Raw genomic sequence first — 25,580 nt, 5'->3', positions numbered from 1 at the left:
CTTATCCTTCAAACTATGGAGATCTAGCTTAAGTGAAGTCAATAAAAACAAATAAGTAAAATAAATGGTAGTTCTCCTATCTAAGCGTGAATTTAGGGCCTGATCTAAAATATACTGAATCTAAGGGAGTCTTTCTATGTCTTCAATAAGCTTTGAATCAGGCCCTTGAAGAGAGAATAGTGAAGATATAAAAGCACCTAACAAGAATATATGGCCAAGCAGCCGAATTGCTGGGTCTTGTCCCTGGATGAGCTGGTCCCTAAGAGGGCTGGGACCCTGTGTCAGGCTTATCCTCCCTCCCCCAAAAAAGGGTCATGTGATGGAGAGCATGTGTCTAAGAACCAGGCCTGCTGGGAGATATGATGGCAGCCCACGTTAAGTCACAACGGAGACTCCAGGGAGAGCCGACCGGGCTGTGCACGCTCCATTAAAGTGCAGGAAGAATAGCCAGGAAAGGGCCAGTGAGGAGGACTAGGCTAAGTGACTCTCCAGAGTTCGTAAGAAGAGAGCCTGGGAAACAGACATGCAGAAAGCAGGAGTCTGCTTGAGGCAAGCCTGCACTCAGGGCATGAGCCAACCAGGAAAGATTTTGTGGGTGTTTTGACTTTTATGTTAATAAACCAGACTTCCAAAAGGGGAGAGCTATTGAGAAAACACATTGCAGGATGAAGTCTAAGTTGTTTAACCTGGGGAAGAAGGGGAAACTGAGTCAGGGCCCAGTGACACACTGGGTAGAACCCTGGTGGAGGTCTGATGGACTACCAGAAAATAAAGGGAACAGTTAAGGAGAATAAGGATATTGCAGATGACTTAAATTGTTTCTTCACATCACTTTTTGGCACAGAGGATATTGTAGGAGAGACCTACTGTAGTCTTCTCAAGTAGTAAAGATGTATTTGAGTGTTAAAGAGAAGATGTTGGAATAAACTGACAAATTAAAGATCAACCAGGACTAGACTGTATAAAGCCAAAGAATTTAGGAATGAAGTGAGTGCCAAAAAATAATACTAATAATAATGAATGCCTTGACATGGAAATTAGCTACCTGAGCATAGCAAACATTGTACCTATTCTTCATGCCCCTTAGCACAGAAAAAACTTAACACCAGATTGCACCAAGGATCCACAGGATGTGGCTTAGTCTATTCATTAATGACCTGCAGAAGAGGATGAACAGTCAACCTACATTTGCAGATGACACAAAATTATTTAGGTTAGTTAAAGCTAAGGAAGACTGAGGAACTTCAGACAGACCTGACAAAGCTAAGCAAGCAGGCAGCACAATGGCAGATGAAATTCAGTGTTAACTAATGTAAATTTAAAGAAATAATTTAATCCACTCACCAACATTGCTGGGTTTTAAATTAACTATATTCACTTAGGAAAAAGACCTGTTAACAGCTAACAGCTTAATGGGAACCTCTTCCCAGTGCACAGCAGTAGCTGAACAATTAAAATGTTAGCAATATACCATTCTTCATATGTGCTATTAGTTATGTTCCAAGAGCACTCCAAATATGCTAAAGTCTGCCCTAAAGACGCAGACCCTGCCCGAAAGAGTTTACAATTAAAAGGGACAAAAACAGAGAGTGGGGAAAGGGATCTAATATATAAGCCGAGAGATAGTTGGCATGTTTTGTTAGCTCAATGCGTACGTGTGTGTGTTTAAAGAAAATATTGATCTCAACTCATTTCATGTAGGGATAGTAGTAGAAATGGGTCCTACTTGAATGAGAACAGTGGGTTTAGTGAGTCAGCTCAGGAATGATATTTCATACACAGGAGGCAAGCATAGGAAAAGGGAGAGAAGTATAATGGCTTTGTTGGCACAGAGCACATCTGTACAATTTATGAATTGTGTCAGATTATGAACTCTGTGTGTATCTTCACCAAGATACAAACTCCATTTTGAATGTGGGGCAAGCTGCTTTCTCTTTTGCCTTTTTACCTCCATATCGTACTGAAATTCCAACAGAGACTAATACAGGGCTGACTATAGAGGGTTGTTAACTGGGGATGTTCCTCTATTTAAATACAACCATCCTAGAAAATAGACTGGCTCCCACCCAGAAGAACTCATTTGTCAGGGGAGAGGTCACCTGGCAGGGGTCTAGGATCACCTGAGGAGGCTGATCTGGGAGTGGGAGTCACCTGACAAAGGGACTGGAAGGTTATAAAAAGGACAGGAGCTGATCTCTTTGGTGTCTTTGGCCATTTTCACCAACTCAAACAGAGAAAAGCTGCTGCAGGAACCTGATGGGATGAAGCGGGGGAAACCCTGCATACTTGAACTCAGAAAGTCCCCTAAGGACCATTCAGGATGTATTTTTTCTTATGTGATCAGTACTCTCTGTGCTTTATCTGTTAAGAAAAGAGCAATGGTGGCTTAGACTCTCATGCAAAGTCTGTCTCTGTGTGTTAAGCATTACACCCACCACATGACCCTTTGAGGATGGAGTTTTGGGAGAGGATATGTTTAAGCTAATGGGGCTATGGGTGGAGCCTGAGGAGTCAGCTCTGGTTCTAGTGGCTGGGCAGGGAACCATGTAATCACAATTCTCAGGTGGGGATATTAGACACAGGGTCTGCACCCTGAGAAGGAGCTCAGCGACTCCAACAGAGCAGCAATGCCTGGACTGTGTTCAAACTCCAGTAGCTTAAAACACACATGGTGTCAGTGGCTGGATCCCCTCAAACCAGTCTGGTGAGTGACCAAGAGGGGGTGCTTCACTACAGTTGTGACACACCCTCACCTGAAATTTGGTGTTTAAAGATGAGACAGAGGAAATATAAGGGGACCTGAGATGGGCAGTGAAAATTATTGGAGATATGGAGATTGAAAAGAGGAAGAGGAGACAATGAAGGTGATGATAAAGGTATACAAAATAACGAATGGTATCAGGAGGTCAATCCAGCACACCTTAACATAATACAAGAATGCAAGGAAATTGAAAGGAAATAAAATAACATTGATGTGATTCCTTTAATATGAAATACATAAGCAGCAGAACTCATTGCCACAAGATATCATTCAAGAGTTTAGTGGGATTAGAAATGTGTATGGATAATATGCACATCTACAAATTAGAATTTATAAAAAAATAAAAAAGAGGTACAAATCATCATCCTTAAGATAGTCACAAATGTCAGGTGGTGAGGAACAAACATACTCTATGGGTAAGTTATTTTGTTGTTGTCCATTATTATTAAATATTTATATTACAATAGTACCCATAGACCACTATCAGGATTGTGCCCCATTGTGTTGTGAGGTTACAATATATGGAATTCTTCAAAATATCTTGGTACTGGCCACTGCTTTGACTAGATGGACCATGTGCCCACCAGGGATGGCAATCCATGTGTTCTTAATCTAAGGCATGGATCAAGGATCCTTGACCCTTCTCATAAGACCTTCTACTTATGAGCAGAGGTGCTGGAACAATTTTTATAGTGGGGGATGCTGAGAGCCACTGAACCAAACCGTAAACCCTGTATATAATGGAAAACACTTCAAGCCCAGGGATGCTGCAGCACCCTCAACACCCCTAGTTCCAGCACCTATGCTTATGAGTATCAGCACTCAGGCCTGCAGCTTGCCCAAAGCACAGGAAAAGCCTAAACCCCCCCCCCCAGATTGGAGGCTTAGAGATGACAGACCCACAACAACAACAACAAAGGGGATCCAAAAATATTACACCCCCCACTAAAACTCTTCATTTAAAAACCAGCAGGTAATATTCCTAATAGGAACCTAAATTGTCCAAGAGCACCACTCTGATGCTTTTCATACTATGAAGACACACATTAGTTCACATTTATGGCAATAGGAAAATGATTATAATGATTATTGTTAATGTTTTGGGGGTTATTTGGGGGGTTAAATTAAAATATACCACGTAAGTTGGAATCTTTTGTATTCAGGGTAACAAAAATTGTCTGCTTTGCTTGACTGATGAAGATTAGCTGACTTCTTGCATTAAAGAAGTTTGTCTTATATGGGCTGAAGTGACAAGACAATAACTAAGTGCTAATTGTGCATAACCAACACTAAAGATATGCAGCCCCATTATGACATGTAATAAATGAAGCGAACAACAGAAATATATTAGGCACTTTAATAATGACACTAGAACAGTGGTTTGCAGCACTAGGGATGTGAAAGTTTTAGAATCTGAATTTAGGAGTGCGTGTGTCTTTCTTCAGTGGGTTCTACTGGTAGGGTAGACATTATTTCGAATACAGCCTTTTAGTTCTGTAGCAAGGAACTCTGTAAAATTCTGTAAAAGGAATTCTGTAAAATTGATACAGGACCTGTAAATAGCATTACAACCTATAATTACTTTGCATTATTATATCATTTAAGCTGCGGTTATTATTTGTCTGATATTTTAATTTCCATGCAACATGATGAAAAAGGTCAATTTAGCTTTTTTAGAGTGTAATTGTACTGTGCTATACTTATTAGCAGTTGTACATTTTATGTTGCTCTGGGGATGTTGATTTTTAAATTACTACAATGCTATAGAATAATACACTGCAGTACAGGGTAAGTTAGCATGGCTTATTTAGGGCTAGATTTACATTTGGTGAATATCACATTAGAATATTATTGTAGTAATTTTTAGTTACTACCTAAGAAAGTTGTATCCTGAGTATTCTTCTTATGCAAATGTAAAAGAAATGTAAACTGTATAATGTGATACTAAATGTAGGATTATATAATAATTGAGGCAGTGTAATATGTACATAAATTAGTACACGTGAATCAGTTCTTTAATTTCCAGCGGTGACATCCTGGCCCCATGGAAGTCAATGGCGAAATCCCTATTGACTTCCATGGGGCCAAGATTCCACCGCAATGACATAGGTTGAGATTTTCAAAGCACAGTATAGGATTTAGCTGCCCACTCTGAATGAAATGACTGGGAACTGTGTGACCAAATATCCTAATTGACTTTAAAAATCTCAACCATTGTGATTTTGCAGTTTTAAACCCCGATCCTGCAACATGTTCCACCTGGATGAATGTCAGTGGGGCTCTAAGTAGCTGCAGGCACATGCTCACACAGAACAAGTTTTGCAGGATTGGGGCCTTGGAGTGTTTATAATGTCACAAGAACGTGGTACATGATTCCAATACTGATTTACAAAGAACAGTGGAATGCAATGTCATGTAAATTCAAACGATGAGAGTTCTGTCAACAGAAAGAAATAGTATGTATTTTTAAAAGAAATTCAACTGACAAAACTGAGGATTTTTAAATAAAATTAACATAATAATGATAAATGGTACTGCTTTGCACTTTTCTACAGCAGAGGATCTTGGAGCACTTTATAAATATTAATTAATTAAGCTTGACAGGCACCCTTGTGAGTGAGCAGAAGTATCATTATCCTTGTTTATTGATGAGGGAACTGAGGCACAAAAAGTTTAAGTGACTTGCCCAAGGTCACACAGGTTGTCGGTGGCAATACTGAGAAAAGAATCCAGGTGTGATTCCCAGCCTTGTATTTCAACCCCTAGAGAATGCTTTCTCTCCATTAAACAAAAATATATACATCAGGGCTCAGTTAGTTTTAGCCTATGGAATTAAACCAAGAAGTCCTCTTACCTCTGATTACAAAGTTGACATGCAAAGCAGTCCAGGTGGTAAACATTTTCCTTGGCTCTCATCACCATCTCAAAAGCAGGTATGAGCTTACTGCAAGCAGCACAGTTTCCTGTAACACCAAATAACCTGAGGACACACAAAGGGAAGATATTCAAGGATAAGATTAAATGGTAGGGGGAAAAAATTATACCTCCATTTATTTTCTTGGGCTTTATAAAAATCTGTAATTGTCATTCAACTTCCCAGTGTACCATTCTTTGGAAAGGCTGGTATTTAGCAGAACAAGCGCACTCATGAAACAATCCCATTAGAAGCCACTTGCCGATAAAGTGTGAAAGCATTGGGAAGCTCTATAAACCAGTGCCACAATAATTCTGTGCCTTGCAAAGTAATTTTTATGCTGTTTTTATACATAAATATGCTTCTTTGGTACATACGTCACTGACCTTTCTTAATGGAAGAAACATCTTGTTCAAGCAAATGAGGAAATGACAAATACATTAGGAAAGTTACATAACCACATGCAAGCAGAGGTCAACCAGTTTGAAATATGGTAAGAATCTTTCTACTTGGACTGTACTGTAAATAAGAGAGCCACATAACCTTGGCCTCACTGCTATTTATTATTAAAACACACTATAGCTAGAAAAGAAATAACACTTAAAAAAGCCAATATTCTCTACATTTCTGACATCTAGTGCTAAAAGCTTTACCATTATTATTAAAAGAACATTTTATGAACAAGTCATTTAAATCGTCAGAAAGCATTAGCGGTTCACACACCTTACAACCCTTTACCATAGTTATAGCTATGATTATGTTATTCAGGTAGCACATTAAAGTAAATGAGGCTGTAAACTATATATAGCCACATCAGGAGTAGAGGAATAATATATTGTAAGAACAATTTGAAACGTCTGGTAAAAATGCCTAATATATTTTCAAAAAACCATTTTAAAGGATTTCTCTTTGTTAAAGATTTCTTGAAACTTTTCAAATGAGATCACGAGAAAAAAACCTACATGTATGCATGCTTTTGTAACATACGAGGATTATAATGAATAAGAAAAAAATACTTTAGCTACACACACCAGCAATCTTTGAAACGAAGTTTTATTTAAACTACCTAATAGTTGTGATGGATTATTAAAAGTAATGCTCTGCCTGCGTATAGCAGTTAATGCTGTTTTTAACTATGAAGCAAACTAGATGAAAACGCCACATCTGCCAGTTCTCTTTTTTCCTCAATATCAGGCTGACAGCAGAAAAATATAATGGCTCTCAAGGGAACCACCAAATTAAAAGCAGTTCTAAACTAATGAATTCAAAGGTGCTCTGTATAAAATTCAGTTTGGTAACATAAAAATGAATGTACTTTTTTAATCACATCCTTCCATTTTACTGAATTTCACGAGTTACCAACAAACCTACTTAATTCCAATTCCTTATACCTTCTGCTTCCACTTAAGATGTACTTTTTGCATAAATACATGCATGTACTCTGCTCCTTGAAGTCCTTAGTATCTATGAATCTATGTTTATTTTGAAGTTCTGAACCATTTTCCAATGATTGTCTGATGTGCTGGTTACCATTATTTTAAGAAGTTTTTTGAGATAACGAACACCACAGTTTGATCAGCAGCATTGTGTTACTCAGCTCCTATCAGATTATTCAAACCCATGTCAACTTTGTTTCTGTTAACTGTTAAAATTTATGATTAAAATTACATATACACCATGCTTTTTAATCCATGTTCCCTTTGTAAACATTCTATTCCAGCCTTAGGCCTAGCTCTACTGCGGATTTTCTGGGTGGGCTTCACTCAAACCTCAGTGCCTCATCTGTAAAATAGACCTAAAATCTACCTATTTCATAGGAATATTGTGAGGTTTAATACTTTGTGAAGACTGTTAAGATAGTCTGACCAAGGACCCAATTCTGCATTCCTTACACACTCACCTGGAGGTGAATGAGAGTTAGAGGTGTACAAGAAATACAGATCAGGTAGCAAAAGGTGCTATGTAAGGGCCATAAGTGTAAAGAATTATTATACCGAACTACGCATTATTAAGAGGTTTCAGAGTAGCAGCCGTGTTAGTCTGTATCCGCAAAAGGAAAAGGAGTACTGTGGCACCTTAGAGACTAACAAATTAATAAGGCCCATTAATAAGGAAGTTATGCTTTAAGTGCCCAATACAGCAAAGCACTTTAGCACACCCTTAACTTTAAGCATATGAATAGTCCCATTCCCCTGAGATCCAATTCAGCGGGAACTCTCAAGACTTCAGTGAGACTACTCACACATTTAAAGTTAAGTGTGTGTTTAACTATTTTGAAGGATTGGGGATTAAGTGCATGTGGTGTTACTATTTACAGTCAAGTCTTTTTCGATATCAAACACTTTTGTGTAAGCCCGAGGTTCACTATAGTTTACACGCTGCAGTGCAACGAAACAATTTGGGACCATCATTTTGCATCCCTACCAATGGAAAATTGCTGGAATTCACTTTGTGTGGGTTTCATTGTACACTCCTTGGTCTAACTGCACCACATGGAAGCTGCTTCACTTTTAAGCACCAGACCTACTTATATATTTCAACTAAGCAAAGGAGAGGAAGCCTACTTTACATGAATTCTCCCCCCCCCCCCCAAACAAACTCACGTGAGATTAATATTAGCTGTGGTTCATTTTGGATAAAGCTGTTTATATGAAGAACATAGTCCTCCCCATTAATAATAAATAATAATAATAATAAAAACCCACAATGCCATTTTGAAATTCTGGACATAGTTTCCCCCAATTTCAATTGCTCTCGCTCCCTGAGCATTTATCAGCTACCTGATTAGAATTTGTTTCCACACAAACCATTGATCATCAGCCTATTACTAGGCAAATGACAGTTAATTACCCACTACATTAACCACTGGGACCTGAGACCTGCTTCTGCTGCCATCAGTCAACATGATAAATGTGGCAAGTTCAGTAATGCATGGCCAGCCCTGAGCTGCCTGCTATAGTGTGAACAACCCTCAATCTCACTTCCAGGCCCAGGAAAATCTATGGCAATCTGCATAATTACAAGCTCTGGGTTAATAACAGACAAATGATTTGTTGCATCTAAACAAAGTCCTTGGAATGGGCCTGGTCTCCTGTGGCTGCCTAGGCTGCTGTGCTGCCACTGGTGTACTTCTCTGTACAATGTGCTCAAAACAGATCTCCGCTGCTATATCCTTCCAATCTGTTGCCCTCCAATTTATGGATTCTGCATATGTGATTTTTAATCATTAAAGAACTCTTGAAGCAATATTATCTTAATTATGCTCTGCTGTAACCAGGGAATTAGGCTTCAGATAAAATTTTCTTCCTCTGTGCACTTTCCCTGCCTCGCTGGAGGCTCCATCAGTTTTCATCTACACCTGGACTCTGAAATCCTAATGATGAATTATTGCCCCTTTTCCTAAGAGGGCGAACCTTACACGGGAACGTTCTACTGAACTGTCAGCTCACAGACTGAGTGCGGAGATGCGGAAATCTGATCTAATTTACTGCAAAACGATGCATTTGTTAGACTTTCTCCTCAGTTTTGCCCAAGCATCAAGAGATCAGTCAACAGCCACCTTCGGGTATTCCTTTGTGTGAGAGCATGTACCAGACTCTCCAAATAATATAGTGTGTGTGTGTGTGGGGGGGGGGGGGGGGGGTTCCCCAGAAACTGGATACTGAAACAAGGTTTTACTTTATGAATTCAGAATTTTACTATTAAAAAGAAATTACTGTTTTCTAACAGTCTCCTAGTGCAAACTGATGCACGGCGAGAGACAGACTCCCAGGTCTGCTCCTGTTTATCCAAAGAATGTCATGTATTTATACCTCTGCTCCATTTTTACCCAAGGCTCATGTTCTTCTTCTCTACTGTTCTTAGAATGGTTAAGACTCAGCAGCCTCTCCCCCACTGGTGCTGGAACTAGTGGTACTGCTGCACTCTCTGGCTTAAAGTGGTTTCCATTATACAAAGGGTTTACAGTTTGGCTCAATGGCTCTTAAGCACCCCCATTATAAAAATTGTTCCAGCACTCCTGCTCTCTTCTATATTAAAATGTAGTTACACTGTGCCCTGGCTATCCCAAGGAGACATGATGTTGGTCCTTACCGATATCCCTTAGACTAGAGGATTTATTAGACAAGGCTAGCTTTTCTCTAGAATTTTTGAGCCATTCTCTCAAACTGTGTTTAAACTATATTTTAAGAAATTAAATACAGGTGTTGTAGCAATCATTGACTGCAAGCAAACAAACATTCATTTACAAAATACTGGAAGGACGTAGAGCATGGTGCACACAGGTGCTCAAAAAACAAAACAAAAAACGAATGAAAGCCCAACCAGCACCACCACCACAAAAACAAACCCATAAGAAACAACATGATTATGTATCATGATATTGATTCTGCTTCGGTGGATTTCCTGAATAGGAACCTGAAGTTTAAGTACAGTGTTTAATTTGTAATCAGCCCCGCCGCAAATTAAGCACAACCCCATCCCACACATTCCATACACCCAACCGTGCCTAGCCCCCATGTGTCCCCCCATTCCACGTGCACTCCCTGACCTGCCTATGCCCATACACCCCCCAACCTACACCCCATCCCAAACACCCACCCCAAATATACCCCCACACCCTGTGTGATTGTCGTAGGGGAGCTGGTGCTTTGGTTTCCAAATGGGGCAGGGTACATGGAACAGCAGTGCGCTGCCCCCTCCCCCCCATCATCCCCATCCCCATTGCTCTCTCAATGCTGGGAGGGGTGTAAGTTTTCCTTCCTACCTGATCCATTGTTTCTGTACAAAGGGGTTGCAGGCCCTGCCATCTAAACCCGGATCGCTCTCCTCTCGGCCTGGATCGGGGCACCTGCCGGGGAGGAATCCCCTAACAGGGGAAGAACACTTCACCCCTCATGCAAGGGGGTCCAGGATCAGGCCCTGCTCCCACCTTCTCCTGGTGCAAGTCCCCTGCGAGCGTGTGGGCAAGGCAGTGGTGCTAGAAGCTGTGGGCGAAGGGGCTGCAGCCCCAGCACAGAAAGGATGCTCTGTGGCCAGCATTAGTCTCCTGCTGCCTGCGCTGGGGATCGGCAACTGACGTGGCAAGCCCAAACGTCCCAGGTAAGCCCTGGCACAAATTAAGCACTGCCTAGAGGTGCTGGGGCTATGACCTGCAAGCACTGGTTACCTCAGAGTTACGAACACCAAAGTTACTAACTGACAGGTCAACCACACACCTCATTTGGAACTGGAAGTATGCAATCAGGCAGCAGCAGAGACCAAAAAATAAATAAATGAAAGAAAAGAAAGAAAGAAGCAAATACAGTACAGGACTATGTTAAACATAAAGTACTAAAAAAAATAAAGGGAAAGTTTAAAGAAAAGATTTGACACGGTCAGGAAACGGTTTTTGCGCTTGTTTCATTTAAATCAAGATGGTTAAAAGCAACATTTTTCTTCTGCATAGTAAAGTTTCAAAGCTGAACTAACTCAATGTTCAGTTGTAAACTTTTGAAAAAACAACCATAATGTCTTGTTCAGAATTTTGAACATTTCAGGGCTACGAACATCCTCCATTCCCAAGGTGTTCGTAACTCTGAGATTCTACTGTAATTACACTGAATTTCACCACATTTCTAACTTAACTTGCATGTTAACCGTATTAAATTTTCCTCATCATCAGGTAAATTACTTCCATGTATCCTAGGGTTTGTAGGAGGAAGTGAGGTCTGTGATATTAGCACAGTGCTAGTTGCCAGAAACTGAGTTTTAAGCTTGGCTCTGTCACTAACCCACTGAATGACCTTGGACAACTCTCTTAAACTGTCTCAATTTATCCATATGTTAAATGGAGACAGGACCTAATCCTCAGACTACACTATCCCCATAGGGGAGTTGTTTGAACAAACTTTGAGAGATAATACTTGGCACATTTAAAACACTTTATTATTCTACTGCGCAGAGAATGGGAAAACAGTACACCCCAAAATGTTAAATTTTACCATACACTGACTGAAATCAATGATCAACCACTCTTCTTGTATGCATGTGTCCAGCTCATTGACTCCAACAGAAGCTTCATGTATGTAACTAAAGGCAGAATTTGGCCTTTGGAAATATGTAGTCAGCACAATATACTCTGTAGGAAAGCAAAAAAAGTCATGTAAAAGAGCCTAAAAGTTAATGTACCTACCTCTCATAATCCAAGGCTCTAGATTAAAAACATGTAAAAAAGTTTTTTTTTTAAAGAACATGTTATTTTTATATGATGAGGATGGTTTAAGGAATTAAGGGGAGATTTTCAAAGGATTCTACAGGATTTAGGAGCACAAGCCCGATTGATTTTCAATTGTACTCCTAAATCCCTTAGGCAATTTTGAAAATTTCCAACGTAAATTTTTACAGAAATTGAAGCAAGTAGATTTGCCATGTTTTTACAAGAGGTACAAAGTATTTCACTCTATCCATCCTCAGCTTCCTGGTACAGTTGTGTAAATGGTCACTATAGAATGAAAAGTACTTTTAGCAAAGGGGAAAAAGAAAACTCGTCCATGTTTTTACTGAAGTTAAGCCATGCATCATCCCTGGAGGTGAAGGAGGCAGAGTTCAAATTCAGCTTGCTTATTCACATATTGCCTGATTCAGCACCCACTGAAGCCAATGAAAAGACTCCCTGTGACCTGAACTGAATTGAGCTCTTAGATTTGAGCTGAACTTTACCCTAGTGATTAGCAATGGCTGTGAAAACAGGAAGACACTGAAAAAAAGGAAAGAGAGGAGCACTGGTGGAAGAATAGAAAGGGAAATAATGAAAACCTCTTGACAGTAGGTAAAAATTACCAGTTTTCAAACCCTTCCGGATTTATTTCTATCTGTGCCTATACTTACACTGACAAAACCAAAGCATTGTTCGACGGGGGTGGAAGTCAGGGGTATGGGAAGGGATGGTGCTATCCAGTTGCAAAATGGGTAGATCAGCAAGGTTACCACAGTTATATACACGTACGCAGCCTTAGGGCCAGATGTTAGGGGCACGGGGAGGAAAAAGTCTAGCATCATACACAGGGCCAGATTGTCATAAATGCTTAGCTCCAGCTTAGGCACTAAAGTAGATGGCTAGATTGTCAGAAGAACTCAGCATGTTGGGTACTAAATTATTTTGAAAAATCTGCCCTTAAGTGGCCTAGTCAAAGACGGTGGGTGCTAAGTCCCTTTTGAAATCCCTGGCCACAATTGTGGGTGTGGAGCATTTGAAAAATCTGTCCCTTATAACGTAAGTGGGATGAAAGAGGGCTAAAATTACAGTCCCAAACCGTGCTACAGCTCTACTAAAATCCAAGGCTGTATCACTGTTTGCCTCGTTAAAAATGCTGTTAAAAAGGGGGCAGTTCTAGCTACACTGAAGGATTTAGCTGTGGTTTAAACATAGTGGAGGAGCTACAATGGGTAACTGAATCTCTCCCACCCCAACACCTTTTATTTTTTACCTTTTAACAAGCCCAGGCATACAGTACACGGGATTCGGCCTTAGAATTGTGTTAATTTTCACAACACAATCGTTGAGTTGGAAGGTTTAGGGGTTTGGTTTCAGACTCAAAGCTCAGCTCAGCTCAAGTTGCAGGGCATCTGTGCATCTCAGGATCAGTCCCATGGTTGGTGGTTTTTGTTTTTTTTTTAAGTGAACCTGGGATGATTTATGGTTGCATTTCAAAGCCACAGAAAAGTTGTTGGTGAAGGATGGTTATAGCCTCATAGCAGATTCACTGTGTTTTTTTGTTTAGTCTGCTGAGTTTGGCCCTGATCTTTTGACATTATGTACATGAATTATCTGTTTTGGCTTCAGTGGCACTATTTCTGAGCATAAAATTAAGCTTATACATAGGTATTTTCAGGATGGCTTGTAACCTGAACCTCAGGAGATGAGTTTTGAGCTGCGACTGCTCTGTTTCACACACTTCCAATACACACTAAGATTTTGGGCAGCAAATGAAGTGACGATAAGCAGGCCAAGTAAAAAATGATGCCTAAATTAAACTCCAATATTTAAAACATTCTTTCTTGCCCCACTTCTGTATTGCACTCAGTGTGGCACCCGCGTACCTAATTCAGTGTAAAAAGGCCATTTCTTTTCATGACGCACAGCACAGCGGAGATCAGTGTGCGGGGAGAATAAGAGTTTGTCTACACTTCAAATGCTATAATGGCACAGCTGCTGTAGCATTTCAGCGTAGACACTCACTGCAGTGAAAGAAGGGGTTCTGCCTGTGGGTAATCCACCTCCCTGAAAAGTGGTAGCTAAGTCAACAGCAGAGTTCTTCAGTCCACCTAGCACTGTCTACAATGGGGGTTGGGTCAACTTCACTAAATCACTCGGAGTGTGGATTTTTCACACCCCTGAGCAACGTAGCTGGGTCAACTTAACTTGTGTGTGTAGACCTGGCCTGAATGCCAATGCACTCTCCATGAGCTATGCCTGTAGAATTTCAGAAAACCTAGTCCGTCCTTTTGCCATACCAACTGCATGTGATAGTTCTCTATATAAGGCCTTGTCTACGCTTAAAACTTATGCCAGCATAGCAATGTCAGTCAGAGGTGTGATACAAACATACACCTGATGGACACATCTATGCTGACAACAACCCCAGTATAGATGCAGCTTGGCGGACAGAAGAGTGCTTCTGTTGATGTAGCTAGCATTGTTTGGGGAGGTGGTGTTCCTACAACAGCAGAAAAACTCCTGTCATTGCAGGCTGACTCTGCATGAAGGGGCTCTGTAGCGCAGACATAGCCTACAATTAGCAAGGATGAATTCTGTTTTTTCAAAACCCTTGAAACAATGCATCCATGATATAATGTAGATTTTCCACTACATTCTTTATAGTCAGACTGCATGTATTTCATGGCATTTGCTGCAGAAATGTGCTCCAAAAACGCAGCCATGTCTACAGTAGAGGCACTAGGGATTTAGCTATAGTGCAGTAGCTATGCTTCTCGAACCCTGTAGTATAAGCACAGACTAGACGGACAGAAGGGGTTTTTCCATCACTGTTGGAGCTCCAGCAGTGCCCGAGATACAGTAGTTTGGTGGGCTGAAGCATTCTTTCATTGACCTAACTGCATCTAAGGGGTTAGGTTGGTATAGCCACTGTGTTGACAGGTGACGATTTTTCACACTCAAGCGCTGTAGCTACACCAACCTAAGTTTTAAGTGTAGACTAGGCCTCAAGCTTTCATTTTAGCAACTATTTCTAGCCTTTATCTTTGCAAAGCCTTAAAAACATGATGGAGTGTAACCGATGCCCTACCATCTTCCTGAGTCTGCGGACAGTATGACACACAGCTGGGAGGTGTGAACAATCCCATTTGTCTCAATGGAGTGTTAACTCTCAAACCTAAATAAAACAAAGTAAATGTCTAATACTTAACTGTTTTGCTACTGATTCTGTTAGGAGAAAGATCCAACTAATATGCTTATACCAAAATCACTCAGGTACCAAAAGCCCCTACTGGATCCTATTCAGCTGCTATAACGTTCATCCTAAATTAAACACATTCTTTAGCAAGATTCTAGCCTAATTTACTGTGGTCTCTGAAAAATTTACTGTTAGTTGTTTTTTAAATCCTGATACATGCTCATCTCTAAATGCATTTAGTTAGGCCACGTCTACACTAGCGAGCTTCAAGGGGCACAGCTATACTGATGCAGTTGGGCTGCTGTAAAATTGCTCATGTAGCCGCTCTACGCTGACAGGAGAGAGCTCTCCCATTGACATAATTAGCACCTCAACAAAGTGGAGGTAGCTACGTCGGCAGGAGACCCTCTCCCACTGGCACAGCGGTGTGCACGCTACCACTTATGCTAGCGAAGCTTATGCTGGTCAGGGGGTGTTTGTTTTGCTGGCATAGGTGGTACGTTTGACATGGCCTCAGTTAAAAAACAAAGAAGATAGTATTGCGTAGGCACAGTGGTTCATGCACTGATATTTTGGAAATAAAGCCAAGTTAAAAACAACCTCCCAATGTATTTGGGGATCTGTTTTGTTCCACCATTCACGCATCGTGACGTGCTTAAACTTCTATCGGTAAAGTCAATATTAATATTACAACTATTCTCACACAGGCCCCATGTAAACCTCATTTTTCTACATACACTTTACTCTTAATCATGCATATAAATCCATCTACATGCACAGACTGCATCTCAGAATTTGGAGATATTCAACAGACGTAGTTCTACTGTCAAACTATAGAGTAACCTAAAAACAAATTTAAGGCCACGTATCAGTTATCTGAGTATTCAAAATGGGCCTGGAATGCTAAGCTAAATTCTGGAACCATACTTCCCAAACCTGAGAGGTGTTTTAGATCCTGGCCCATATCTCTGCATTATACCATTATCCATGCATTAATTATTATGTATTAATAATGTATCCAACTTTATAGGCCATATTAAGGGCTGCAATCCAAATTACAAAAGTCAACGGCAGCAGAGAAGTTCCCTTCTCCCACCATCCAGTATCATTTGGAGGTGCAAGAAATGAGGTTAGTCAGAGACAGAGGAATATTACTCTATTTTCAGCAGCGCAAGGGTCACAGTGGTACTTACATAGGCTATAATTGTAGTGACAGTTAGGTTATTAACACTCAGTGAATGCAGCATATTCTATTTGCCTGCTTGTAAAACCCTCATATGCATTATCTGAGACCCTCACAAAGACTAATGTATGTAACCTGAAAACACCCTATGACATAGGACAGTACTAGTATCCCCAATTTACAAAGGGAGAACAAAGGCACAGAGAGATTAAAACACTTGCCCAAGGTCACACAAGATTTCCATGGCAGAGTCAGGAACCGAGTCCAGGTCCCAGCCCAGTGCTTGAACGCTTGAGCCAAAAGACTACCTCTTTGCCTTGGGGACAAGAAAGAGGAGGAAATCAAGGACCATCCTAAATGCCTCAAGAGCAGGTAACCTGCATTTAAATCACCCCTGCTCCCTATCTCCTACTACCAGCTCACTCATCTGAAGGAGTGAATTCCACTCAGTGCCTATAAAAAGGCTTGCACGTCCTTTTGTAAGAGGGCATCCTCCTTTCAAGCTCATTCGTGTTAGGTGCCTTCAATACCCAAATGCACCCCAGAATCTTCAGTACCAGTTGGTGTGCTACTTCAAAGTACAAAATATTTTAGGGTGCATTTCAAACCCACCAGGCACACAGATGGATAGAAGCATGTCTTTCAGGTCAAAGACTGAAGGAGGGAAGCTAGGAATAGAAGGGAGGAACTGGATGGACACAGAAACCTCATAGCTAGGGTAAAAAGAAAAGGAGTACTTGTGGCACTTTAGAGACTAACCAATTTATCTGAGCATAGCTAGGGTAGTTCACAGTTGGCCAGGCCCTTACTGACTTAATTGGCCATAGCAAGTCCATTGTTTTTCAGGCAACTAAGTGTGAAGCCCTAAATGGTGCCTATTAAGCTTGCCCCTGGGGGTGCAGGAGGGACTGAAATTAAGGTAAATATAGATAATTAGCTACTTAACTTGAGGAATGTAATATATAGCTATTTTTTATTTTGCCCAGGAGGTGACAGAGAATATAGGATCTCTGGACGGTCAGGTAAACACACCTTGAAATGGAGTTGGAGAGTGAGTTAATAGTTCTACGAGTTCATATAACAGTCTACAGCTATTTCAATGGGGACTGTGAACAATGTAGCTACTGTGTCTCTTTCCCTTGGTGTAACAGCAAAGACGGCTGCTAGACTCTGAAAATAAATTATGCCATGCTTTATTAAATGGTAAACAGCTGTTCCAGCCACAATACAGCACATGCTAATTGAAGAATGCCTTAAGCAGTCCTGTAATAAAAAGCTTTTTAAGAGTTGGAGGGGGAAAAAAAAGTCTAATGCCATGACAGACTTACTATCATAGGCTCCCTTACTTAAAATTCAACATATGGGTCATTCAAGGTGAGAAGTATACTCTGAAAGAGGAACTACAGTAATGAACATTTAAGAATCATTAGCAGGCTCTTTCATGCCATGATGCTGTAGGCAAAGACATGCTTAGGTAGGAAATGGAAGTGCAGCCACAAGCTCCTCATCAGGTTTCCATGTCTTGTTTTGCTTGGAAATATATATATACATGAATGCAAAAGCTGCAGGGATAAATTACGCCCAGCCCATAACTGTTACTGTTCATGGAGAGCTCGTGACAGAATCTGAGCTACTGCATGTGGGAAAGATGGAGAAGCACAAAAGGGGGAAACATAATAGGAGATAGGCGGTTTTGGGACAACTAAGGCCCTGATCCTGCAATTGCATCCACATGGGTGGATCCCCGTACCTGTGCAGAGCCCCTGCAATGTCAGTGGGGCTCTGCAGGTGAACAGGTCTGTCAGCCAGGACGCAGTTTCAGGATCGGAGACAAAAACTCTTGTTCCTATTGTGGCAGTAGTTGCTTCCGACATGTAGATATAATTGTGCTTCGTACTAAAACTGTTATGATGGAGCAGCAATGAAATTCTGGAAAAGGGAAAGTGTTTAAAGCAGGGGGCTAGGAGATCACTATTTCTTGGGCTTCTATTCCTGGTCTCTGCAGTAACTTGCTGTGTGACGTGGAGCAAATCACATCCTCTATGAACCTCAATTTACCCATCTGTGAATGGGGTTTTACTTACCCACATTAAAGGGTCGCTGAGAAGTTCAGTTTGTGAAAGTCCTTTAAAAGCTGAGAATGATAGATACTATGAAAATGACAGTTATGATATTATTTTGAGCAGCTTCACATGATATAAACATTTGTCCAAGAATGAAATTATTTCAGGGACATAGTATTTTATTTCAGGGATATAATAGTATTAGGAATACAAATCATCTGCTTTACAGAAAACTGCTTGCAGAGTTAGACTCGGGTTCTGTGTGCGGGTGTATACAACAATAGGAAAACATTCTTGCAGGAGAATTAAAAATAGATTTAAGGCAGCAGGGAAAAGAGCCATGTGTTCATTACGGTACAATATAATTAAATTTATTACAATTTGAAATCCTCTCTTCCTTTCCCCTCCTCCCTCTCCCACACACACTGTCCCAAAGATATTTTAAGGCAAGAGCTACATAATGAGCAAGGGGAGATTTTAAAGTATTTTTAAAATAATGTTTGCTGTAAAAGAAATATTTAGAAATTAAGAAAAGGAAAGGGAATCAAACTATCAGACAAAATACATGTAATTCACTTTGTTCATAAAAATCTCACCATGTGCTTGAAAATTCATGAAGTAAAGCAATTTCTTAATAGAATTGCCTATAGAAACGGAATCAGGTTACGTTTTCCTTCACTGGACTATGTGTGCATTTCCTTTATAAATAAAAGGCTGCAGTATCCAAGGTATTTCCTTTGTTGTGTCACCTTTAGGACTTACTATTTGAAGTATTCCACTGAAACGGCTATGCTAGGTGTAGTGTTTAGAATTTTAAGTAAAACCTTAAACAGTTACAAATCAAAGCATCAAGCTATTTTGAAGAAGTGCATACACTATATTTACAGATACTGCATGCATTTGCATTGTATAGATCTATATATCAGCAACGTGTGTACACAAAACCTGATTACAGCTTTGGAGTAAAATTATTCCAAGAATGAAAGTAAAATATAAACATTATAGAAAGGCAATTTAAAAAAATAATCACACTTTCAAAAGATGAGTATTCACACTGTTCACAGTTGGTTCTAGAAACATGCTTTCAAAATATTACTCAGATTAAGAGACACATTTGCCTGATATTTTTCTGCCATTGACCCAATTATTTCAATAAAAAGTTGCACTGAAAATAGGACAGACCTGTGAATTAAAAAAAATCCCAAGTAACCCAGCTTCTTTCCTCATTTATCTAATAAGCAGTTTAGGCTTTGTGATGGTTGGCATTTTCCAGACGTGCCAGAGTTTACAATGTTTTTTACCTATGCTTTTTTCCCCCTTCTGCATAGACTGTTTGAGGAAATCCTGTACCAAAAAATGCTACTTTTTAATTAAACCAGCCTGATCATGACTGGAGGATTATGCTAGAAGCAATATAAATAGTGTAAAGTTAGGAGGAGAACAAAATTTCAAACAATGGGCAGGTTAATATAACTGCATACATTAGAAACATCTCAATTATTGCACCCATAAAGGCAGAACCTAAAAAGCAGCATTTCATAAGAAGGTGTCATGTTGACATATATTCCTCATTAAAAAAGGTGCCGTTTGAATATGGGTTACTGTTCTTCATATGCATGAATATTGGTAACACACGGTGGGAAAGGAAAGCCCTCGAGATTTCATGTAGTTTGAATATTTAATGTAACAATAGTTTGCTCCCTAATAAAGAGAGGAAAGAACATTTGGGAGCATAAAACATAGATTTGCCTTTTTTTTTTTTTTATACTTAACATAACCGAGATTTGTATACAAAACACTGATACACAAAGTGTGCTGTTAAAATAATAGTGACCACAGATAATAGCTGCTATTTAACCCAAGCCACATACACTGGAAATGAAGTTTAACGCCCCCACCCCCTGAAAATACTGACGAGTATATATAATATATTTATATACCTATTCACATACACTAACCTACTAGTTATCTCTGCTTACACTCAGGCTGTCAGGAAACTGTCAGCTGTAAATGCGATAAGGTGGGCAGTTTAAAGAAAATACTGAAGCCTTAAGCTTCTTAATGTGCCAAGAATCAATCCCATGAAAGCAAACAACTTGAAAAAGGGTTATATGCGTTTAGGAAATCTCTGAGCTCCCCTTGCTTTTGCCAGAGCTCGAGCTAGTGCTAGAGTTTTCTCACCCTAACGACCCCTGAAGCAGCCCTGAGGGATTGTGAAACAAGGCCGTTACACAAGGCAGCTTGCTAATTGAGAAGTTGATCGGGGGTAGAGAAATCCTGCTTTAGCATGTTAAGTGTCGAAATCAAGCATGACTAGATTGACGTCGCCAAATCACTGTCTAGAGGCCACTCCAAGCCAGGAGCAGCAGGGCTTTTCACACCTGATAGGCCCTCACTCTATCTACATCAAGTCACATTAAGAAAGGAATGTATTACAGAACTGTAGCTTGTGCCCCTTAAGAGCATTACTTGTACTGTCTAATTGCGGCTTCATAGTTTCCTAAAAGTAGCAAAAGTGCCTAAGTGTCAGAACGGTGCATTATCTGTTCCACTCAGAGAACCCACTTCATCTCCCCACCAAAAAAGAAAATGGATCCCTCCATTCCAGGAGACCGATTAAATGAAATAATTCGTTATACGATACTAAAACACACACATACAAAAAAGAGATTTGGTTAACATCACTTTAGATAATACAGGTATTGAGAAGAACTGGGCCAGTGTTCAAAGTAAGCTGCTGTAACAAGAAGCACTTTAGTTGGTGCTTTTCATAGTCACTAACCCTCAAAACAGTCTTGTGAAGTAGGTAAGCATGAGGGCAGGGCTATAGGCGAAAGCTTCTGGGCACAGCTGTACGAGAATAGTTATCCTGCTGCAGTTATACCAGTGTAAGTCCCTACGGGGACATTCTATTCCAGAATAAAATCAGGTTGATTCCAAAAGAGAGTGTCCACACGGGGGCTTACACTGGTATAACTGTAGCAGGATTGGTTTCAGAGTAACAGCCGTGTTAGTCTGTATTCGCAAAAAGAAAAGGAGGACTTGTGGCACCTTAGAGACTAACCAATTTATTTGAGCATAAGCTTTCGTGAGCTAAGTGAGCTGTAGCTCACGAAAGCTTATGCTCAAATAAATTGGTTAGTCTCTAAGGTGCCACAAGTACTCTTTTTCTTGTAGCAGGATAATTATTTGGGTATAGCTATACTGGGAAATTTCCCCTTGTAGACAAGCCCTGACCCTTTGTCTGAGAGAGAGAGAAACCGAGGCAGAGAGGTTCAGCAAAAGGGTTTCAAATGTACAAATTAGGTGCTGAACTCTTACCAATTTTCAATGAGAGCTGTTGCCTAACTGTCCTTTGTACCTTTGAAATAGCTACCAAGAGCCTGTGAATCCCCTCTAGGATTAGAACTCTGCTGTTCCCAGCCCCCAGTCCTTGGCTTGCATCTATTCTAAAAGAGCTCAGTTCTCAGCTTCTTGCATCGTCATTTAACACAGCCACACAGTAGTCCAGGTACTCTTCTCACCACATAGAGTACACTGCAGGTAAATTTTGAACTGAAAAGGAAATACATGGGCATGTGCGGCCAGCCTGTGAAATTCATTGCTGCAGGTGGCCACAGTCAAGTACCGTAGGCAGCTTCTAAAAAGGCCTGGGTAAATTTTTGACCAACACCATTTGTTGTTATAGATGGAGCACAATCTAACCACTGTGCCTTTATGTAAGTCCATTGGGGCAGGAACTGCCTTTTTGTTTTGTGTTTGTCTAGTATGTAGAACAACAGGATGCTGGTCTATGATTAGGACCTCTGGGGAAAAACCCAAGACGTTCTGTACAGATTACTGAGGCCTTTGAGCTAAAGGGGAACTATGAAAGCTGTAAGTAGCAGCTATTGCAGCTTTAGGGGCACAACTAAGGGTATATCTACACTGAAATTAAAAACCCCTGGCTGGCCCATGCCAGCTGACTTTGGCTCGTGGGGCTCAGGTTGTGGGGCTGTCAGCGTAGACATCCAGGCTCAGCCTGGTGACCGGGCTCTAGAACCCTGCAAGGTGGGAGGGTCCCAGAGCTCGGGCTGCAGCTCAAGCTAGAACATCTTCACTGCAATTAAGCAGCCCCACAGCCCGAGCCCCACAAAGCTGAGTCAACTAGCATGGGCCAGCTGCAGGTGCTTAATTGCAGTGTGGGCATACGGTCGGAGGAGACATTACAGTAAAGCAGGTAACATTTTTTTAAATTTCATGAAAGTTTTTGGAAATTATTTCTGTTCTGCAGAATATGAAAAGATTTCATTTTTCATTTGTTTAAAATACAACTGACTTTTATCAATATTATCGAAACCAGTAATTCCTTCGCTGACAGTTCTGACAATGGCTTCAACATACATTTTGTTGATAAAAATAAAAAAGGTCACATCTTCAAAAGAGAGGCCATTGGAAAAAAACATTGCTTGAAAAACATCAACCGGTTCTAGCTGTACATCATGTCTCGATGTATTACACATTTTAAAATAGGGGTCATCAAATGACGTGCTTTAGGGTATCAGCTGTAAACAGTGGGAAACCAGGATAGAATCTTCCCTTCCCAGTAGCATTCTCCACCCATTAAAACTCACCCCAACACATCCTGACAGCTTTTCACAAATTGGCCTGTTCTATTCCTTCCCCGCAGCCCGTTCCACCCCCATTCTTCTGAAATACTGGATGATGGCCTGTTACTGCTAAAGCTGAGATGCCAGACTTGATGGACTGAACCAGTATGATAAATCCAGTGTTCCTAAGTATCCTTCTGGGATAGTAGAAGTAGGAATGCTGTTTGGTTCCTACCAGAGTTACAACTTCAAGTCACCAAAGATTAGCTCTTGTTAGAGCTTATCCCTTCCTTTCCTGTTGTGATGGTCAGTGGCAAACAGCGCTGCAAGCATAGACAAGCTTAAAATGATGAGAAATTATAAGAGTGCAGGAAAAAGGTGAATAAAGCAATCTTTAAAAAGAAAAGGAGTTCTTGTGGCACATTAGAGACTAACAAATTTATTAGAGCATAAGCTTTCGTGAGCTACAGCTCACTTCATCGGATGCATTCAGTGGAAAATATAGTGGGGAGATTTTATATACATAGAGAACATGAAACAATGGGTGTTACCATACAGACTGTAACAAGAGTGTCTTGTTACAGTCCGTATGGTAACACCCATTGTTTCATATTCTCTGTGTATAGTCTTGTTACAGTCTGTATGGTAACACCCATTGTTTCATGTTCTCTATGTATATAAAATCTCCCCACTATATTTTCCACTGAATGCATCCGATGAAGTGAGCTGTAGCTCACGAAAGCTTATGCTCGAATAAATTTGTTAGTCTCTAAGGTGCCACAAGTCCTCCTGTTCTTTTTACGGATACAGACTAACACGGCTGCTACTCTGAAAAGAGATCTTTCTCTTCCCAGGCAAGAGACCAAGTAAAGCTCATCCCACCTGAGACTATTCATGTCATATTCCATAGGAATTTTGCTGGGGGGCGGGGGGAGAGGAGGAAGTGTGATACAAATGAACCAGGTACACATGATGTTAAAAAAAGCATGTTACTAATACAAAAACTTTTTAAATAGAGTAGCTTTAAATAGGCCCCATGTTTACTGTTGTCTACTATAGCAATATTTTTTGTTACTATTGTTTGGCTTTATTGTGGTATGGCCTGCATCTCTCCGTGTCGGTTGGGGTGGGCAGAAAATAGAATAGGTGCACATGCTACCAGGGAAAACAGTTTAGGCCAGAAGGTGGTGTGTGCATTCTGGTGAATTTTCAAATATCTCAATTCTCTATTTCCATGCACCTTGCATGGTCATTTACAGCAGTGCACACTGGATGTAACATGTAACTGAATCAGAAGGGTAGCATTTTCTACTGAATTGTTCAGTGCTACACATGATTCCACTAAAGGGCCGGGCAACAGAGCACCTGGCCTTTTGTCTTCATATTCCAATTGTTAAAGTAGACTTCAGAGTAGCTGGAAGTATGAAGGTAATGTGAGTGAGTGAGACAGCATCTCTGCCCTTTCCAGCAAACTTAGAGCTGTAGCATGTCTGTCATGGAAACAAATAAAATCCATTCACCTAAACTGTAGATCATTTCTTGCTTTTCTCCTCCTCACATTTCTTTACTCCCTCCCCCTGCGTTACTCTACTTCCACCTATATAACTCATTCTGCCCATCTCCAGTTGTTTTCATTTCTGTTTTCTCTCTTTATTATTCTTCCTTAGAAAACAAAAAACACCCACCATCTCCCTTCCTTGTATTGTCATCTCCTCCTCTTCATGCCTCTTCTCCAACGTCTATCCTCCTCACTCTTGCTTGATGCATATTGTTCCTCTGATGCTTGACCAACCCCACCCACTCAAATATAGTTCCTCTTCTCCTCCTCCACGGGGGTTAATCTTTTCTCTCACCCCCCAAGACTGGCAGTTGTACTGCTGAAGGTAGTGAGGGCCTGGTTCCTATTTCTTCTACACCCAACAGGGTGGCTACTGCTACTGCTACGGCGTGTGAAGAAAGGTCAGGTCTCGACAGGCACGCAGCTCCACCCGGGGCAGCACTAGTGCAAGCTGTAAAATCTCTGGTGGATGGTTTACCGTAGCTCTCCCTCACAAGCGGAGTTGTACTGATGAAAGACTCCCTGGAACTTGCCAGTGTAATTATACTAGGCACACAGCCATTGCCATAGGAGCAGAGATGGCGTCTGGTCTCCCAACAGTGGGCAGCAGCATATAGTTCAGAGGAAGATGTGAAATCCCCACTATGGACAGTTATGCTCTAGCAGTTGGCTGAAGCACAAGGGGCGGCTATCCCCTAAAAAAACTAAATAAATCACTGTGGCCAGCAGTAGTTCAGAAGAGAAGCCAGTTCAGATACCAACAGCCCACTCTGAGATACAAGCAAGCTTCTGGTGGCTCTGACACCATCAGTGGAAGCTGAGATGGCTCCCACACAGACACTTCAGTCAAGCTCCCCATTCCCTCCTCTATAAAGGGAACAAACCACCCCTAAGACAGGGAGGGTAAGACTACAAAGTAATAATTCTGCTTACGGTGCTGCAGGGAGAGGAGGGAAGCACCAAGTTCTTCAGGTTAAATGTGGCTCATATTTATTAAAAGTGGTAATTTTAGTGCATAGCTTGGTTTTGATTTTAGAGATGAAAAGAATCATCATCACAGATAGGTACATAAAAGAAAACCGAAAGGAAAAATTCACTCCTGCTTTTAATTTTAATTGAA

The 25,580-nt window shown here is 40.7% G+C and overlaps 1 protein-coding gene across 6 annotated transcripts in view; it reads right to left on the bottom strand.

The window, feature by feature from the left end:
* LMO3 (LIM domain only 3) overlaps positions 1 to 25,580 on the bottom strand; it is an 86,707-nt gene that overhangs the window by 12,770 nt on the left and 48,357 nt on the right. For all 6 annotated transcript variants that reach the window (XM_048827689.2, XM_048827670.2, XM_048827700.2 and 3 more), the window contains one exon: positions 5,616 to 5,741. In XM_048827689.2, the coding sequence (XP_048683646.1) occupies positions 5,616 to 5,741 (126 nt within the window). The remainder of the gene's footprint in view (positions 1 to 5,615; positions 5,742 to 25,580) is intronic.

This window comes from Caretta caretta, chromosome 1 (assembly GCF_965140235.1).
Source record: "Caretta caretta isolate rCarCar2 chromosome 1, rCarCar1.hap1, whole genome shotgun sequence".
In the NCBI taxonomy this organism is placed as follows: domain Eukaryota; kingdom Metazoa; phylum Chordata; order Testudines; family Cheloniidae; genus Caretta; species Caretta caretta.
Note: the sequence above shows the minus strand (reverse complement) of the source record. Positions and strands in the feature narration are given on the sequence as shown.